At 40.9% G+C, this 21,352-nt stretch overlaps 1 protein-coding gene across 5 annotated transcripts in view; it reads right to left on the reverse strand.

Moving 5' to 3' along the window:
- Nucleotides 1–3,119: 3,119 nt before the first annotated feature.
- Nucleotides 3,120–21,352, reverse strand: part of LOC148011362 (putative GPI-anchored protein At1g61900) — a 64,447-nt gene continuing 46,214 nt past the window's right edge. For 3 of the 5 annotated variants that reach the window (XM_087669963.1, XM_087669962.1, XM_087669960.1), the window contains 5 exons: nucleotides 7,349–7,594; nucleotides 7,191–7,205; nucleotides 3,914–4,060; nucleotides 3,678–3,725; nucleotides 3,120–3,574 (listed from right to left, as the gene is read on the reverse strand). In XM_087669963.1, coding sequence (XP_087526089.1) covers nucleotides 3,507–3,574; nucleotides 3,678–3,725; nucleotides 3,914–4,060; nucleotides 7,191–7,205; nucleotides 7,349–7,594 — 524 coding nt within the window. In that variant the 3' untranslated portion in view covers nucleotides 3,120–3,506. Of the gene's footprint in view, nucleotides 3,575–3,677; nucleotides 3,796–3,913; nucleotides 4,061–7,190; nucleotides 7,206–7,348; nucleotides 7,595–21,352 lie in introns of those variants that run through there. The other 2 variants (XM_087669964.1, XM_087669965.1) reach the window with 2 other exon arrangements.

Raw genomic sequence — 21,352 nt, forward strand, 5'->3', positions numbered from 1 at the left:
CACTAATGGTTACTCCATGGCCTTCCAACATCACACATAGCTCCTCCATGGTTTGCTCCCCTCATATAATGGTCCTCTTCCAACGATGTAAGCCTCATATTAATGCACCATAAAACATGGAAGTGACCAATGTCTGACAAAGCTTTGTCTGCAACTCCTTGAACTAGATGTGGGTAGAATGCCTCTATATGCTCCTAGGGTGGTTTACCCTCTCACTAGGTGCACCTCAGTTGCCCTTTTGAGGTAAAAGCAATCTCCAGATTATAGATTAAAATACGATGTGACATGGTCCACTAGCTTGATTTTATGTAAATTGTATTGAGCATCTCCTGATCCACTAAAAGGATGTGTTGAAGGCCATCACCTTGGTTTTCCCAAGGTTCACATTGAGAATCCTGTCATCATAGAAGATCTGTAGAGCATCTAGATGTAGCCCATATGATGTATGTATCTAAGAGACTGTATGTACACAAAGCAAGATGCATTTTGACATTCTTGCCACTAGTACCTCTAGCCCTCCAACTCTATGTATGCAATTTGAAACCTAACAACATACATGCCAAAAAGGGTGGGTGATACAAGGCAATATTACTTCACTCCTATGCTGCTCCTTCAGGTGACTTGACCCTACCTGTGGAGATTGACCCATAAAAGCGAGGGAGCCCATTCATCTAGCCCTTGAAGGCTTTGCGAAAGCAATAGATCATGTGGATAGGTGCTCTCCCCTCCTCAAAAGTGGCACACATTGTATGGATGGTCCAGCAACATGGCATCATGTTTGTGGTATTTTTGCCAACAATTTTGACGTGTGCAGAAGTGGTGGCCACAAAAGTGTAAGGATATAACTAGTTGTACGAGAAGAGTGCAATCAACTTGACAGAAATATGTTGCAGATGTGTGTCAGGTAGAGTGGTAGCAAGGATGGCAAAACAATGACAATAGTGGAGTCTGGATGTGGTACACCATGGATAAAGACATATGTGAGATGTACTAAGATTTTGATGGAGTGCTTATACACTTTGATGGGGCGGTATCTTAAATTAAGGAGAGGAAGCCCACTGAAATATCCTTTTGTGCTAGCACCATGATGAAATGGATAGCATGCATAGTGACTATATCAGAGCCACTATAAGAGGCTATTATAATACCTAGTGGTAGTAGATGCTCTACATACCCAACTAAAAGCCACCATATACTACCTATTGTTAATAACTATAAATGTGTCCTCATAAGTGTCATGCATTTGTTAGAATTGCTCCATTCCAATTGCATATTGCTATCGCTAATTGAGTCTTAATAGGTTGTGGAATAGTTTCGGAACCCTTTAATCTATAGTCCGACTATTTTCATTTGTTCATTCCCACATTCCATATGCCAGACTCTAATAGTATTGCAAAGCTTATGCTTAAGAGTGCATGTTACTTTTTTGTTGTGAGATAGAAATGTTGAAGAGTTAGGATTGCTAGCAATCATCAACAAATCCCATTCATGTGCTAGAATGTTCAGATAAGCCTGGAAGGCCGAGACATGGGCATGAACATACCCACAAATAATGATTCCCTTTTATGGGAATGCTTCCTGACATTATAACCCCTAACTTATTACTCAGATACATAAGACCTTTGTTGTTCAAGAGATGCTTCATTGTCCTTAATTGTCTGTAACCCTATGCAGTTTTGGTGTGACAAAGGTAATACAATTGGAAAAGCTGCATAATATAGGTGAGAGAAGCCATAAAGAGGAGGCAATGTATCAATGGAGACTTTGAAAGGCCAACTTATTGAACTCTGCATGTCACATTTTGATTGGATGAGTATGCACACTTGAATATTTGCTCTTCATACTCTTTGACAATCAAAACAGTCCCTTCAATCACAAAGAAAGCCTTTGATGAGTTACAATCTATAAAGAAGTGAAATAATTAGCAAGCCATCTCTTGCAATTTTACAAGCTATGGTCATCTTTATCTGATTTCATGGTTCCCCCGGGCCATGTTTCCAATTTCACAAATTCCTGCTCTAGACATTAAGGTATATTTCCAGTAAGCAAAATGCACTTCTTGAAGTGGCCCAAAAGGTGACAAAAGTCCTCCATCCAAATCCAAATATACATGTTTTTGGATGACATTTATGCATGCAAGCATGGTGCCCTACTGCAAGCATAAGAGCGATAAACTTAGTCCATTGTAGAAAACACTTTTCCAGGACCAGAAAGGTTGAGTTGGCCACTAGGCAAGAAGATTTGAGAGCAATAATTGGCAACCAATTATGGAGGTTTTTTTCAAAGCTAATGGCACTCTAGCACATGTATGGACTTCCACAAGTACTCCATCAAATACTTGCTGTCCCAATATTTTCGTGACATTCTGGATTATGATTGCTTTTCCACCATACAATGGATTATCTATGCATGAAGATGGAAGATTTATTGTTTTACTGCCATTTGGACAAGGAAATATGAATCTCAGCCACTTCACTTTCCAAAAAAATCTGGTTGATTATAAATGCAGTTGCACAACCACCTTATTCATCATGATTATATTAAGTTTCAGTGTCAGATGTTGCCCAGTCGTTGCCACAAAGGGGTACACTTGGCAGCATGGTCAAGATCTTGCTCACAAAAGAGATATGGCTGAAGTTCTGTATAAATAGGTTTTTGATCGTGCCACATACCTAATCGAATGCATATAACCTGATCTTTTTGCAAATCATCCTCTATCAACAGCAATACAGAACTCAATGTCCAACATTAGCAAGGGCCCAAGAAGGTATTGCTATGTGCATGTGGAACTTTTCCTATTTTCGATGGGATTAACTCTCCTATGGTTACAGATGCAAAGATGCAGATTGCTAAGGTGAACTCTACCAACTGGGTTGCATCCTCTTTTGAATTTAGAGGAAAAAAGGCATGACTTGCATAAGAGACAAGATGTTTGTATGAATAGGAAGCACTATATTAGCACCAAATCTAAAAGATTGGTTAAACCTTCATACCTGATCTCCAGTCTTTTATGTAACCGAGCCCTTGAAAGTAATCACAAAGTTGTTAAAGTTAACAATATATAATCACAAGATGCAGCATAACAACAAAGTATCTTGTATTACGGAGTATACACCTCCATCAGAGAAAATATATAATTAAGGTGTTCAACAGACCTTCACAATATATTACATGGCACAAACTCAACCTGATACTGTGCAGTCAATCCACGATGAGTAAAGGCATTATGCTTGAGAGGAGATCCATATGATATACAAAACCGGGGTTAGTAATGCAAATTTACAGCAGCCTATGCTGTGGCTCATGATACATGAAATTTTGCAACACTTGCTTGTGGTTATGAATGCAAGTGTGAGCCCCTAAAACTAAGCCAATTCCAAGCTGGTAGCAGATGAATCAAAGCTTCATAACTACACAAACGCCCAGAAGCATTCTGATTGTTAGACAACTTCAAAGCTTGCTCCCCAGTGACAGCTGACAGTGCTAATGTAAGAAGTGCTATCACTCTACCACAATTTCTGGTAAAACACAAGCAGCATCAGAAAGATCTTGAGATAATCTGAGGCCATGCTCTCTGAAAACAAAATAGAGTATGACCAAATTAGTCGAAGTCTTGGCTTTGAACAGAAATAGTTAAAATTTCGTCTGTACAAATGTCATATAGGAAAACATCATACTTGAAATCCCAGAAGTGGCAAGTACGGGAAGAGCCGGTAATGTTTCCCCTGCCATGTAATTACAGTTAGGAGCTGCCAAACTAAGTTGGACCAAGTAATAGTACTCGGAACTAAAGAGCTGAAACCAAAACACCAAATCATAAAGAGCTTTGTTTCCCTTAGCAATCCAAGTAAAGACTAGGCACATGCTTGACCACATGCACCTAGGTTATTTGAGATACGGGAAGGGGTCTTACCGGCACATAGAGGAAATGATGACAGGGAAGCTGATGCAGGCCATGGGGCCAAAATGTTGTCGTTCAAATCACATGTGAAGCTGATGCTGGGTATACCAGTTACATTTTCATAGACAATATCAGTAGGTATTGATCTGAGTAAGCAGCCTAAAAAGTCAATAAAAGAACTGCCATGGGTCAGAACTGAATATTTTAAGAGGACATCGAGAGGTATCATCCTCTAAACTCTCTCTCTCTGTGTAGATATGCATGTACACTTTTTTGGTAAAACATCACTGTTTTTGTCACTTACAAGAGAAAATCCAACAACAATGTTTAGGACCATATAACAAAACAATCAAATTAAGATAGTTGAGTAACTATCAATCTGAACTGACTGGAAAAGTGGCTAGTTCAAGCAAGCAATTTGTCCAAAGACCCCATTACTTATCAAAAGCAGGAAAATGGCATATGCACATGCACACAAAACACAGACAGCAATATCAGTACAGGTACATATGCATAAGTGATTGTACACCCACACCATTTTTTTCTTTTTTCGTTATTCCAATACATTATACTACTACTATGGAACCTAAATAGAGATGGAAACCCATCATGGATAGTACAAGTACGAGTAAAATGATCATTATAAATATTACGAAAGAAAAGTAATGTGTGGTTTTACAAATAGTCCATAATGCCCAAGAATGCATCCATGCAAAGGACTCCATTTCCTTGAGGATCAAAGGTGGAAGGCACCAAAATAGGCAGTTCAGGAAAATGTTGTTGCAGAAGCCAGGCTCAGAAAAGGGTCATCATTAGCTAACTGGAAGCTAATTGCTGGTGCTCCAAGGTTGGCCACTCTCCCCACCCCCTAACTGACTGCAGTAAATCCGTGTGAAGACTGCCACTGTTGGGAAGCAAAAGCAATCTAATCCTACTTAAATCTAAACATCTACCACTGAGCTGAGGGAGAAGCTAACTGTTCATGCTCCAAGATACAACCAACATTCTGAATTCTAGGCAGCAATACCATGCCAGTGGTATATGCAGGATGATCCACAAGAGTCTAGAAAAAGCCTGTTAGTTGAGGCTTTAGCCTCTTCTTAAAGCCCTTACACCCACCTCTCGAAATAGATTCATTCAAGAGTGGTGCGTATTTGTTATCACCTTAACTTTTTGGAGTGTAAAGTTCCAACATGGCTGATGGATAAGGATGCTTCTCGACTTTGAGAAGGCCTACATATGCAACAGAAACAGCAATGGCAACAACCATCTCTGCACAGCTAGAAAACAACAACTAAGCATTACACATATAAACCTATTCAAATGTGGGAGGAAAAGTTTTAGAGAAGCATGCTAACATATTTAAACAAAGATAGGAAAAATTAAAACACAAAGCATTAGATAAAAGAAATACTTTGACCAAACATTAGGAAACTGGTGAATGGAAACGGCAATGGCAACTCCTAGAAAAATCGATATCCAAGTGAAAAGGCTAGGAAAAAGCTATTTCTTGTGGCTGTACGACCAATTGGGTTTTACAAGCATTGGATCAGAGGGCCATCATCCTTAACTTTCTTTAAACTTAAGGTTTGATCGATTCAAAGGTGAGAGATCCAGCACTTCACCCCGTTGGTCCTTTGGACAAGTCAGAAGGTTGGAAGGCATCAGGCAACTGATATCACTTGAAGTGATTCTAGATGGCAAGACCTGTGAACTTCTTCACTATTCGAATGTGGGAGGGAAAAGTTTAGACAAGCATACTACATAAAATTAACAAAGACTACTAGATAATAGAAATATTTGGGCAAATACTTTGGGCAAACATTGGGAAAAGAGTGAAACTGAAACAGTAAGGGCAACTCTTATTGGAACAGAGTTTCCAAGAGAAAAGGCCAGGAAACTACCATTTCATTTAACAATGCTCCAAAACACTAATCCTTTAAAACTCAGCCCCTCTAGCGAAAATATTTACATGTCTAGAATCAAGGTACTCCAGCTTTCCTTTTGCACCCTATGAAGTATGACCTTTCTACATATTTTGTTTTTGGAGATTTTCTGAAGCTTTTGGAGACACTTCCAAGCCCTGTAAGGTGACTTTGTTCTTTTGGCTAACAACCCACAAAGGACTACTTATAGGCTAGCAAGATGTCATGGCCTGGCAAATTGCTCTGATAGACGTGGATACCAATTGGAGATTGGTGAACATTGTGCTAATGCACTCTGGAGACAAGATGCATGTCATCTACTTTTGGGCCAGCCTTGGTTTGGAGGACCATCTTGGCAGCATAGCCATCCCATCAAAGTCTCTACAGACTCAAATGCTCTATGGGTACTTTAAACCATAGTGACAGTAGACAGGAAAATGGAAAGAGAAAACAATGGGTATGGAAATAAAAATGGAAAAATTTTGGAGTTTCAGGGAGTTTTGAGCGACTACAGGAGTAAGAAGGGTAAAAATGGAAACAGCAATGTTGAAACAGCAAAAAAGTGGAGTTTCAGGCTGAGGTGACCCAGCCAAAGATGAGAGAGCATGAAAACATAGCAGTGAGGCATATCTAGTGGGCTAGATGTGGAGGAACAATTGGGAAGCAAAGAACAACTCTTCCAAAGAGCATCACAGTCCCCCCAACTTGCTATTAGCAAGGAGAAGAGATTGAACAGACATTATGACTTCCCCCCCATCGATGTGACTCTTCGCCACCCCAACAAGATAAAAAATATTTAAATAGTCTTTGTTGCCCTCTAGCCATCTCCACACCATACAAGCCGCACTCCATTGAGCCCTTCTAACATGAAAAAGTGATTAAAGGCACCTTATTCAGTTATGGATAGGGACGAGAAGATCTCTCTTGCAAACTTTCTATGTTTGAAAGTTTACTCTCATCTTCACAGTTTTCTTGCTGTCACAACAAAGCCACAGCAATGATTCAATAAAAGACCTCATAGCATATGAGAAAACTCAGACCAAACCAATTACAATGTAGTTAATAAGCAAGATTCGAAGCAGCCCGATAGAATGAAAAACATTACTCCAACTTTATAACCTTCAAAAAATAAATTAGGGTGTGACAAAATATTGTGACCGCTACAGCGTATCATTTTGCGCAAGGATCAGAGGTAAACAATCAAAATGTTCAGGATGTACTCAAAGTATGTGTTGTTACTAAGAAAAAGTGGTTTGCACACACCGCAAAAGGCAAATAAATTTCAGAAGAAAAAGCACTTAATAACTATTTGCTTTGGTCCCCATGCACAAATCAATTTCAGAAGAAAAAGCAAGCATATTTACCTTGGTCCCCATATGCTGTTCAAAACAAGTTGGTGTTCGCCAATGGTCCAAACATGCCAAACAGGAGAGAGTAAGTGAAAAATACAAATCCAAGAGAAAAAATATAGAATAGACAATCTCGTGCAAAACATAAGACTGCCAAGTTCAAGAATTCAAACCTTGAAGGCTGAAGTCTTTAAGATCCACTCCACACATGCTATACACATTCACAAAAACTCCTTTCTTTTTGAGCGCTGAGCCAAATATGGTTACACATTGTAGTGCTTGTACATTTGTAATTAACATCTCCCGCTGTAGATTTGAGATGTATGTGTAAAGAGATTTACAGCAAACGGACTTTTGTGGATATGTCCCATTACAGGATTCTACCACATTCGAAACATCTTGAAATGAAAGTGGACAAGCTGCACCACACATATGTAGAACTCTCTCTCTCTCTCTCTCTCTCTCTCTCTCTCTCTCTCTCGTGTGTGTGTGTGTGTGTGTGTGTGAGAAGAGAAGCTTAAATTAAATGAAAGTATGTACATCAGGCCTTCTGGCCAGCCATAAAAACCCATGAACATCCCATCAATTACAAGCCAGAAGGCTACCAAAACATAGCATACAAAGATCATGTAGGCAGCACAAAAGAAGTAGAGCAAATAATATCCAGCCAAGCAGCAGCCACATCAGGGATGACCAAGTCCATCAAAAGCATCGAAGAGATCTGCCATGACAGCAATCCTCGAACACATGCCATAACTCCAAGGATACCTGAGGTATAATCAAACATGAAAGCAATACGGGTGCATCAAATGTGCCAAAGAGCTGTCCATCTTAGAAAACGGAAGAGGCAAGGATGATCCAAATACAAAGTGGACAAAGAAGGCATCTTGCCCAAGACCTACCAAGTACCTGTGCGGCATAGCTTATAGCAACCTTTGCCCTTGACATCCCGTGATTGTAACTTACAGCAACCTTTGCCTTGTAGGGATACAACAAGAATTTGATGGGGTGGATAAATGGAGTAGTAATTGTCTAGCTGTGTGGTTTAACATGATACACTGAGAACTAGCTCCATGTAGTCAGGAGCGGATGAGATTGTAATGGAGGTAGCATTTGGAGTGGTCCCTTGGCTCTATTAGACACTACTAGTGTAGCTGGCAGCTCCTCCACCTCTCTCTTTGGTAACCATGGTTGGCATGCTACTTTGATCTCCTTAGCTCTCTAGAGTGTCACCCCTCTTTGTGTAGGCGCTCTGTGTGTCGACATTGTTTGCAAAAATTTAGTGAGTTGTGATTGTCAATCCCCTCTTTGTAGAGTGTGTGTCTGCAGTAATGATGTGCAGAGCGTCTGAATCTCAAGTTTCAACTAGAACTAGTCCAAGCGATGCTAGTGTGTGGACTCTATGATTACTCTGAGGGAGGTGTCTCCTCTAAATATTGTTTGATATTTAGCTCAGATTGTACTATAGGCTTTGGTCCTTGCTCTCCACCTTCTCTTGGCACAGTGTGCAGATCCACTCAACTCTAGTGATGTGGGCTGCTCTCCCAGACTCAATCTCAAGTTGATGAGAGGAGACCCTAAGTTGCCCAATGGCTACCAGCATCTCGTGTGGCATGTATACGTCCAGGTATCTAAATCTCTAAATAAAAACCATCTGCTGTAGTCCTCATAAAGTGGTCCTTGTAGTATTACATCTTCTCTAAATATTGTGTGATATTTAGCTCCGATTGTATTATAGGCTGTGGTCCTTGCTCTCCACCTTCTCTTGGCATAGTTTGTAGATTCTCTTAGCTCTATCGATGTGGGTTGCTCTCCTACTTTAACCCCAATTGCACCTCATATGTGCAACATTTACTTAATGTGATTAAAAATTAATCCACATGTTAAGTGAGGTTTCAAAAATACATGTCCTCATGACAGGTGATCTCATAGGTAGTTTTCAACTTCTCCCATATTACATAACCAATATCTAAGCTCTTAATATCTGTCAAAATGTCATCAGTGGCACCCATCTTTATGTAACCCACAGCCTTTTGGTTGACTCTGGCCTAATCTGCATCAGACATTTGTGACGGTTTATCTTCCTGCAAAGCATCCTCATAATCCTTTAAGAACAATATGCCCTGCATACGGTCTTTCCATAGGTCAAAGCCCTGATCATCAAACCGTTTGATTTCCATCAAACTCTTAATGTCAGAATTGGAAGAAGTTGCTGTCATTTTTATCACAACACAAGAGTAAATGCATTGAACTACAAAAGCACAAGCTGAACCAGCAAATACATTGCTATTCTTGCCCAACCAGAAATAAATCTCTACTGTTTTACATAAACCAACCACCACATGTACAAATACTGCAAAAATTTACCAAAATCTGCACAGATCCCAAAATTCCAAGTCCAACAGTACATAAATGTTAGCCAATCTGACCTAGCTAAGTAAATTTTTACTAATACATGAAAAGCCACAATTTTTCCAGGTCCAATGTCATAAAATTTTACTCAAATTAGCAAAATTCCAACAAATTTGGCAAAATCCCCAATTTAATTGAGGTCAACACGCACAATGTCTGCAATTTCTAAAACAAATGTCACTACCAAGCACAAATGGAATCAAATTTGGGAAAAGCCCAAAATTTTCGAGCCAAATTTGCACCGATCTGGAACTTTTGCTTCCACGCGTGAACCCCCATCAGAGAGAGGGAAGAAGGGATTTCGAAATTTTCCATTCTTAAAAAAAATGACCCAAGGGGGTTCGGTCCGTTGACCCTGCCCCGCCGCGAATCTTTCACTCCACCACTTAGAATGAGAAGTGAGGCAGGCTGCCTAATGTCCATGAATAGGATGAAATAAAGCAATAAACAAATCAGGGCAGCCAGCGAAATAAACGACCAGCTGGAATATACTGCCAAGTGCTAAATAAAATAATCAATAATCAGCCATCTGCCTCCTAACTGCCACACGGCACTAGCGCCTGCGACTCGACCACAAGCTCTTATCCAACCTGCCCAGCTGCATACTGCTGAAAATGCCCAAAACTAACAGGAAAATGCATAACTGTGCCCACGAGAACTAATTGTACAACTGTAGCCTAAGAATGCTAGTCTAGGGGATGACTAATCTCTAACACTAGTTCCCCACAGTTCTATCATATGCCGCCCACCTATCTCCCACCAGCAATCTATTCATCCTCATCAACCAAGCATATGTTTACAGATAAGACTCGTTTTAACAAGCCAAACTTTACCACTTGGTCTAATCTGATATGGCATGTCTTGGGTTCCCAAGGATTGTGGGAACTTGTCCAAGGACAAGAACCCCAGCCTAACCCCCACTAGTTTTCATATGAGGTTGTTCACTCTTGGAAGAGCAGAAATACAATAGCCATAGTTGAGTTGATGCGAGGTCTTATGCCTAAATTTCATCCAACTCCAACACTTTGACCTTGCCTCTGAGCATCAAGGACATCTCATTGACCACTATGCGGCTCGTAATCGTACACAAAGTATAAAACGTAACCATGAACTCCAAGAGTTTAAAAATCACTGAGAGGAATGGTTTGTCTATCAAGTTGGCTAAGTATCGATACTTAGTACTTACTCGCTGAATTCACCACAATTGGGTTACCAAGTCACTAAATGATCAATTTACTTTGTTCATGAATAAATTGCCCCCCAAGTACTTCCATTTTATCCAGCAAATCATTGTCCAACAAAGTATGCCCACCTTCTATGAATGAGTGTCAACTATTGCGTTATACTCAACTATTTGATCAATTTCATAAGACCTCCCTTGTTGGGAATAAAGGGCCATCGTGCCTTTTATATGTGCACGGGTGTGAACACACCCTTAGCACATTTGTACTTTCATATATATCTATCTAAAACCTAAAGAGATACACTCGTCAATTGTACCGAATATCAAAGGTATTGTGCTCACTCTCCTTTCACTCCTTTCACTGCTCTCTCTACTCTATGTGTGTGTGTTATCCGTCACGTTCACTCTCAGCTCCATGGTTTGTCTTCACATTTCAGCATGTACGGCATGTACCTCACCTCAAGAGAAGAGCTTGATTAGCACAAGGCAGCTAGATGACGATGGATTTCATACCACCTTTGGTGATGGGAAATGAAATATCTGTAAGGGATCTAGAGTGATTGTCAGAGATTGTAAAAGTAATACCTTGTCTCCTCTCCATGTATCTAGTATGCATGACCATATTGTTGTCGTGACCGAGTAGCCAAGTGTTTCTTTGTGGCATAGCCAGTTGGGACACATGAGTCAAACTGTAATAAAAGTGCTTTCTCGTTTGGGCTACTTGCCTTGTCTTCATTATGCTGATTTTGAGCATTGTGATCATTGTGTTTATGGTAAACATGCACAGACGTCTTATAAAAAGTCTCTTTCGCTGAAATCTTCTCCTCTAGAGTTACTACACTCCCCCAAGGTTATCTTTAGGGAGAAAGAAAGACCTTTTCACCTTTGTCGATGATGCTACACGGAAGGTATGGGTTTACCTTATTCATAGCAAAAACAAAGTGCTTGACAAGTTTCAAAAATTCTTGGCATTGGTTGAGAATCAGATTAATAAAGTGTCTTCGCTCTGACAATGGTGGGGAATATGTATCCAAGACCTTTCAGGCATTTTGTGTCAGCAAAGGGATAAAGAGGGTGCTCACTGCCCCTCATAATCCACCCCAAAATGGAGTTGCAGAGCATATAAATCGGACCATACAAGATAAGGTCCGTACAATGCTGTCCCATGCTGCATTACCCCATGGTTTTTGGGCAGAGGCTGTTATAACAGCCGTACACTCGGTAACCAAAATGGGCTTTGGGAAGGGGAGTTTCCCAAGAAGCGTGGTCAAGCAAGGCACCTTCGTATGCACACTTGAAAGGGTTTGGCTGTGACGCATTTGTGCACATACGTAAGGAAGAACACAGCAAACTTGAGCCAAAGTCCTATAAATGTATTTTCCTAGGATATGGTGATGAAGGTTAAATGGGGTATAGATTATGGGATCCCAAGAAAATGAAAATAGTACGCAACAATGATGTTATCTTCCGGGAAGATCGCATGCATAAAGAGTCCGAAAAGACTGAGGAGGTCCGTAGGGTTGTATTCCGGGAAGAAATAACTTTTGGACAGCAAAATGTGCTCGTTGTACAGCAGCAAATACTTGCTGTAAATGAATCTACAAATGCAGAAAATAATGCTGCCAATGATCAGCCAGCCATTGCCCATAATGATGAGCCACAGGATGTGCAGGAACAGCCAGGATAGCAAATTAATGCTGATTTGCAGGCTGAAATGTCAGGACAGCAAGCTTAAAATGGAAATTTACAAGCTCAACAGCCAGCAAACAATGATCATTGGGTTAGGAGATTGTCTAGGGCTTCTAGACAACCTGATAGATTCATTCCTGGTGCAAACAATGTGGCTGATTATGTCATGTTGACAGACTGTGGTGAACCGTCTTGCTTCAAGGAAGCAATGGACAAACAAGACAGCAAGAAATGGTATAAAGCCATGTTGCAAAGATGAAATCTCTTGAAAAAAATGGCACTTGGGACTTGGTGTAGTTGCCTAAAGGGCAGAAAACCTTTCCATGCAAATGGGTTTACAAAATGAAGGTCACTTCTGGTTCCTCATCAAAGTACAAAGCAAGATTGTTTGGGAAGGAGTACAAGCAAGAACATGGAGTTGACTTTGATGAGATCTTCTCTCCTATAGTCAAGATGACTACATTGAGAACCATTTTGGGCTTGGTTGTAGCTTACGATATGGAGCTCATATAGATGGATGTAAAGACTGCATTCTTATGTGGTGATCTGCATGAAGACATATATGCAGCAGCCTGAAGGGTTTGTGGCAAAAGGGAAAGAGAATGACTTACTGAAGCAAAGTCTTACTTTGACATGAAGGACCTTGGTTATGCAAATCACATTCTTGGCATGCAAATACTCAAAGATAGGTCAAAAGGATTACTCTATCTATCTCAGCAAGAGTATATCTCCAAGGTTTTGCAACATTTCAATATGGAGGGAGGGAAAACAATTGGGGTTCCATTGCCTCCATATGTGAAACTCAGTGCAGAGGGCAGGCCTACATCTGATGATGAGAAGGCTGAAATGGCCAAGTCACCATATGCTTCAGCTATTGGCAGTTTGATGTCTACTATGGTTGCTACACGTCCTAACATTGCCTTGGTAGTGGAAGTGATTGGCAGATACATGGCAAACCCTGGTAAAAAGCATTGGAAAGTAGTGAAAGGTATTATGAGATACCTCAAAGGCACAAAGGATTTGTGCATAAGCTTTGGAAAGCAGAAGGCATCTGCTGTTAGCTTTACGGATGCAGACTATGCTCGTCGTGTGGATTGCAGAAAGTCCACTTTTAGGTATGTGTTTACCTTCACAGGAGGAGCAGTCTCTTGGATCTCCAGGTTACAAAAGTGTGTTGCATTGTCTACTACAGAGGCAGCGTATGTGACTGCCACCGAGGCATGCAAGGAGGCTTTATGGCTTTCACGTCTAGTGGGAGAGCTTGGCATTACAAAGTTACTTGTTCTCCATTGTGATAGTCGGAGTGCTATCATGCTAGCACGGAATCCCGTCTTTCATGCAAAGACGAAGCACATACAAGTGAAGTATCACTTCATTAGAGATGTACTTGACAGCAAGAGCATTGAACTTGTCAAAGTGCATACAGATGATAATCCTGCAAATCTCCTCAGGTAGGGTCTTTCAACAGAGAGGTTTGCTCATTGCCGACAGATGATGGGAGTTGGATAGGTATATATGTATTCCAAGTTTGTACATACCTAGACTTAACTGATTCTTTTCTCCTCTTAAGGCATATTGCCTTTAGCTGGGAGGTTGTTGGGAATAAAGGGCCATCGTGCCTTTCATATGTGCACGAGTGTGAACACACCCTTAGCACATTTGTACTTTCATATATATCTATCTAAAACCTAAAGAGCTACACTCGTCATTTGTACCGAATATCAAAGGTGTCGTGCTCACTCTCCTTTCACTGCTCTCTCTACTCTGTGTGTGTGTGGTATCCATCACATCACGTTAACGGAAACTGTCAAAATTGCCAAAAGGTCGATGACTTTGATGAGGAGTGTCACTCAAAGGCCAAGGGCAGTAATCCCTCAAGCACATCAAGTGAGGGTTTTCCTACCCTACCTGCACAACTAAGAGGAGGTCATTCTCCACCCCAGCACAATGGATCCACTAGGCGCATGGCAATTGAACCATCTGTTCCCTCTTCAACCAAGGAGTTGTTGGAATATCTACCCACCCTATTATTTTGGACTTTATTCATCCTGCACTTCTAGTCTTCCTTGAGGATAGACTTGATGAGTCCTCTTCACTTTTTGAGTTGCCCTGTATATCTAGTATGTAGCCAAAAGCAATTGAGCCCACTTTTCCTAAAGATTCTCTCATCCAATAAATCATGGAGCTTTCCATTATTTCAAATGTTGATAACAATGACCATATACCTTTCACATCTCCCACCTATACATCTATTCATTCTTGCATGGCACGCTCTAGTCTAGCTTCACTATCCACTGCACATTTCTAACTAGTGGGATTAACTTCGCACCTCAAACATTGCACTCACAAACAATTTCATTACAATTGAGGTATACATGTTTTATGGTCTTTTGTGGTATTTTTGCTCCTAACTTGCCTTTTGCAAGTTGACACTAATGCTTACAAGACCTACTAGTTGATCGAAGCGAAGACTTGGATCGTTGAACTCTTCTTGTTTGCCCCTCCTAGATGGGGCTTTATACTCTTGATGAGCAAGGAGTCTTTTCCTCCAAAGGCCGAGTTCTTGCATTCCTTGAGGAGTTAAAACCAGCCTTCCTCCTCAGATAGGGTGGTATATCCCTGATTACAACTTAATTACAGAAGCAAACAATAAATGCAAATCTGAAAAAACAAATTTGTCTACTGATCTTGGACAATGCACACCCGATTGGCCGCAAAATTGGTGCCCCTTTTGGTATTTCTTTAGCTTTATGGAAACAAAAGTTGACTTACAATGGGATTCTCCCAATCCCTTTCAGTATTTCAACTCCCCTTGCTGTCCAAAGTGACCAACAAGTCTTCAATCTATTTTACCCCTTGAAATCGGGCACTCAATTGGCCTTCACCCACTTCATAGACGATGGAAATGCCCCAAATTCAATGGCTGGCTAGTCCTCCACTTGAACTCAACTGAAATTCACCTTTAGCCTTGTTGAATCCAAGTCTTGGAGCTTTCAATTTCTGGCACGCTTCCCAAGTCAGCTACTAAACCCTAATTTATGCTATAAATTAGGGCTTACAGCAAAGAAATTTGCAATTTCTCAGCCTCCAAGTGTCCAAATGTTGAGATCTTCAAAGCAAGGCTGTGAAATGGCTGGGAGATGAGAGGGAAAGCTGTAGAGAGAGAAAATTCAGAGTTTTGTCGTGAAGAATGACTGAAAATCAGTCAAGTGCAGCTACTGCCCTACCACAACAGCATGTAGATGCAAAGAACTGAAGAAAATCAATCATTTACTGCTGTTGCTCTGCCTCCACAGCCTGTAGATGTTGTCTCCTATTGTTGATTGGTCTTCTTTTGCCCCTAGCTACCTCAGAAGGTCCTCCAATGGCTGCAAATCACACCAGTAACTTCCCCTCCCTCTCCCTTGCAGGCTGAATTTATAGAAATGCTTCTCTCCAACCTCTAAAGACGTTTTTCAGTCTTGCATGGGCATTTTTGATAAGTGGCAACCTTTCCAAATGGTTTTTCCAACATTTTTCATAATTAAGTATTAACTTTCAATCTTTAAATACTGAAAATTAATCTAATAATTATTTCAGTGCCTTGAAAAATAATCTGACCGGCCAATAATTAAATTGGCTAGGCAACTTCCATTCCCAAGTGTCTCTGCACCATCTTTGACCATCAGATTGACATTAGGTACTATTAAACGCCACTTCTGTAGTGTCACCAACTAACACTTATGGCCAAATGGATGACCTAGGCCAACAACTGGCACCAGATACCACCAAGTACCAATGCAGCATAACTTCTAGCAACTTTTTCCTTTGACATCCCGTAATTTCTTCAAGTCTGGGGCTCGTAAATTTACTTTAACCCCAGTTGCGCCTCACATGTGCAACATTTACTTAATCATTTGATTAAAAATTAATCCACATGTTAAGTGAGGTTTCAAAAATACATATCCTCGATTGCACTGCCAAATGCATCAAAAGTAAAGTACTACATTGGAATTTCCATAGGGCATCATAGTCAACACAACAATGCACACTACTATTCAACCATTCTATATGCCCAACATAAGCTGAAAATTACCAACCAACATAACATAACATAAGACTCACAAAGAATCTCAAAAACATTGCCAGATTATCATGTGACATATCCATTTCTCATGAGCTCAACTCATCTGGCAAAACCAAATCATAGTGTAGCATAACCAAGCTTAAACCATGGCTAAAACATCAATGGCATTATAACATATGCTGTTATCCATGGAACTAGATGTAAACCATTGAAAGCTGAGCATAATCTGATCATAAACTGATCACTTCTTGATCTGAGAATTGATCATAAATTGCTGCGAATGTGACCCCAAACTGATCACAAACTCATTGCAAAAAACCGCCCAGCTTTCAATGCAAAAGCTGATGCACAATTGATCCAAAAAGTGACCATAAATGGCTCTCAAGCTAATCAAAAACTAAGCTGAATACCATTGAATGTTAATGATCATACGCATACGCTGAAAACTAACATTCAATAATCAGCCCCTGATGATCATTAACTGATGCTACACCATGCATAACCAATGACATGCCAAGCATAACTGATTACACCCCCAACATAACATATGCAAATGTACAGTTTCAGAGCAGCAGTGAAAACCATATTGATCTCATACCAAACATAGTGACTAGTACACTGAATAGTGATCTCCTAGCAAATATATTGTTCAGCTACAGTACCCTGAATGTATGCTGAATACATCCAAGATCCACTACATATGAGAGGTGTCCATAACTAGAGGAGTGGAAGTGCTACCTCCCCCTTGAGCATCAAGCAATACTCTGGACCCTTGCTCTACTATGTTGTGCTAAGAAATGCACTTAGCCACTTAAACAAGCCCAAAACATGCTTATTTTAGCCAAAACCCTAAAACGAGGAGCAGATCGAGAAAGTTAAGTGGGAGAGGATCTAGAACCCTAATTTTCTATTAATTGGCAGCCATCCCTCCACTCTTTCACAATCTCGTTTTTGCAGGTTTCAAGTGTTACCAGCTTGCTGCCCACACCCCGGTCATGGAGGACATCTCAGCCCTTGCTGTCCATCACTGTTCCCTACAGTCTAGCGCCTGTTTCCAGCCCTCCACACGCTGATTGCTGCTGTTTCTGCTTGGCGACTGACTATTGTTCATCTGCACTGCTGTTGTACAACCTGCCACGCCAGCAAACTGCTGCGTTTGCAGGCTCCAACTGCCACCCTGATAATTTTCTCTCTCATGTCTGCAGTCGTTGCAGTCTTTCTCTCCTGCAAGCGCCTTTTTTAGTCTCTCTCTCTCTTGCAAGCTGTCCTACCTGCGTTTTCAGTCTTTCTCTCTCCTGCAAGCTCCGTTTTTAGTCTTTCTCTCTCCTCACTGTTGTTTGCATCAGATCCAGCTTCTCACTACTGCGTTTGCTGGTATTCGACATCCGGAGACTACCTTGCTGCGATTTGGGATCCGTTCGGAGTACGACACACTGTCCAACTCATTACCCCTGCCCTGATCCTAGAGATACGGGAGTTCGAGGTTCAGTATTCATTCACTGCACAGTGTGTTTGCTGCATAAGCATCGTACTATTAGTAGTCATATCATTTCATTTATTCACTGTGTTCATTGTCTCTGAGTTACTCTCTAACCCTAACCCTAACTGTGTTCCTTTTATCAGTATGTCCTTTGTCGTACGGTTTCTGTTTATGTTTCTGTGTTAGGGTATTTTTCTTTACATATTGAACCTGACGGGGCCTGAACTAAAGTCAGGCTCTAACTGAAAGGCATCTAGGTAAAGCTGCAACAACTGAGGATGGTCTGCGAAGTCATTCTCTTGCATCTGTTTAGCATCCATTGGTGAATAATTCTGAAACTTCACCAAGTACCTCTTGGAAACTTTACCTTTGACCTTTCTTTCCTTGTGTGCCAAAATCTGCTCAAGTACCAAAATCTCATCTAGCTCCTCAACCTCAAGCTGAATTTCAGCAGACATATCCTTTAGCACATCATCACGAAAAGTCCTCAACAAACTGACAAGAAAGGCATTGTGTATCCGCCAATGTGGAGGTAATTTCAGCTGATATGCCACATCACTGATCTTCTCCAACACCTAGAAGGGCCCATAGTCTCTCATACTCAACTTTGAATACAATCTCTCTTCCTTTCATCTTTTTCAACCTTGCCTTTTCAAAACGCAACAATACATAATCACCCTCTGCAAACTGCAAAGCACGTCTATGGCGATCAACTGCCCTCTTTTGCTTATCCTATGATCTTTGAAGTGCATAGTTAACCTTCTAATAAACTACATTCATGCTTTCCACATAACAATCAAACTCAAAGATTGTATCTTTTGTGTGCAAAATAAAGGGTACTTTCTTACCACCCTCTACCACCTCAAATGGAGCTTTGCCCGTAGAACTATGCACTATACAGTAAGCAAACTCAACCAAGGGCAAATACTGCTCCCACTATGTCTTGTGGTCTAAAACATAGCACCTCAAAAGATCTAACATTGTGGAATTCGCTTCCTCAAACTGACCATCTGTCTGTGGATGAAAGGATGATGAGAATTTCAGCGTGATACCCATATTCTTAAACAAGCCCTTTCAAAATAAACTCGTCATCCGGGAGTCTCGATCACTAATGATCGACTCTGGCATACCATGATACGTAAAGAAGTGCTGCAAAAACAATTGTGCCATATGATCAACCTTTATTTTCTTCCTGACTGGAATGAAATGGGCTTGTTTGCTAAACCTGCAAATGATAGTTCATATCCCATCATTCCCTGTGGGTGTCTTAAGAAGCTCAAAAATAAAGTCCATTGCAATGCTCTTCCAAGGCCTATTTAGAATAGGCAAGGGCTGCAATAAACCCGGCATCTTTTACCTATCGTGCTTTACCTTCTGGCATACGACGCATGTCTTAACAAACTATTCTACATCATGTCTCAAAGCTAGCCAATAAAATAAATGCTCCACTGCCTTGACTGTGGCATCAATACCTCTGTGTCCTGCATACGGAGAAACATGACTTTCAGTGATAACTCTAGGCCTTAATTGCTTCGTGACACATAGTCGTCCATGCATCATTAGAAATCCATCTCTTACACAAAGTGTCCATGCCTTTGGCCATTGCAAAGCTGATCATAAACATTAGCAAAGTTCGAATCAGCAACATATTGCTCTTTCATGGCATCTAACTCAGTGTGATAAACCATATTGACAGTCGACAACTAAGGTTTACGTGACAATGCATCACTTTTCTCACTCTTTCTCTACGATGTGTTCCTCTTTCCATCCCTATTTTTCAGATCTACCCCGATTTTCAGCTTTATTTTCAAATTTACCCCATTTCTTAGCCTTTGCCTCTTTGAAATGTGACTTGGCATCATCATCGTGGAATCTTGCATCCTTCCACGCAGCAATGTGTCGGCTATAGTAGCATTTTCTATAAGCTGAGACATGTTGGAAACAGTGAACTTAATGCAAAAATCCTTGATTCCTTTGGCAAACCACAAATATACTTCTCCACCTACTCATGGAGGGATACTGTGCGATAAGAAGTAACTGGCAACAATGCATCCCAAAACTTCTTATTATACTAATCCAAGTTCTTGCAATCTTTGGAATTCAACTGATTCCAAGCTATCATAATGTCTACTTCAAAGGTACTAGTCAACCAATTTGAAGCAAACATTTGCTTGAACTGGAACCAAGTGGTAGGTGACTTCCCTTGAATAAGAAGTGTAGACCACCATTGCAATGCATTTCTCTTCAAAAATGTGGTTACCTTGCATATCTTAGATGTCTCTGTGGAGTTGCCTCCAGAATAGACTGCATCAAATTGCTAAATAAAAACAAGTGCTTTCAGCCTATCTTGTGTACCACTGAAAGGCTCAAACTTCACACTTTTACCACCTTCATCGTAATCCTTCGACGGACCTATGGGAGTCAGGTTATCATAAATGGACTGCTGCAAAAAGGGTACATTGGCTGTATTTGCATGAAAACCAGCACTATTTGAAGCACCTATATGACCAGCACCAAATCCTTGTGCTCCAACAGTCCTTGCGGGTGCCGATACATATCCATATGGCCCGCTTTGTGCCCCAAGCATCATACTTATGCTGCCATACATGGGATTAGGCATTCCACTTGCATTACCCGGATACGTTGGGTGTTTTGAGCCATGCATTGGCTGCTGCATACCATAGGGATTTGTGCCATACATTCCCATATGTGGCACCTGTCCAACCATAGCATGAAAAATGGTACCACCACCAAAATATCCTTGCTGTCCCATGCTTGCATGTGAATAATTGCTTTGCTCCCCATGTTCCCATGTATTGGCACTACCAAGTTGGCCATGCATTTGCACTTGCTGCCCCATGGATACCAACTCTCTCTGCTCATCAAGCATTTTGGGCTCTTCTAAAGAAGGCTTAAGCATTTCCTTCGGTTCTTGTTGCTGTCCCGAAGCTATTGAAGGTGTCTTCTTCTCTTTGCCTTTGCTGTCCTTCTTTGGGGCATTCAAGAATCGAGTAAACTAGGGATCCTTTGCCAATTCAACAAAAAGATTTGCTGTTGTACGCATTCGATCCTTGAAGCTATCATCAAATGCTTCAGCCCCTTCATGGTCATCAGCCTCTTAATGCATTGAAGTGCCAACATTTGGGTCATCTCCCACATTTTCAGCATGCTGTCCATGCTGAGAACCATACCCAACATCAATCATTGCATTTTCCCCTTCACCATGTGATTGACCAAGGAATGTTGCATCCTCTCTACTTGATCCGGTATCACCATGTGAAGTCATGCTTGATGTAATTCACTGCTAAGAACAATTTCAGCGATAATGCAATAGTCCCAAGTTGCAA

This window comes from Lygodium microphyllum, chromosome 28 (assembly GCF_053477565.2).
Source record: "Lygodium microphyllum isolate KBCC chromosome 28, Lygodium_microphyllum_v1.1.10, whole genome shotgun sequence".
Lineage (NCBI taxonomy): Eukaryota > Viridiplantae > Streptophyta > Polypodiopsida > Schizaeales > Lygodiaceae > Lygodium > Lygodium microphyllum.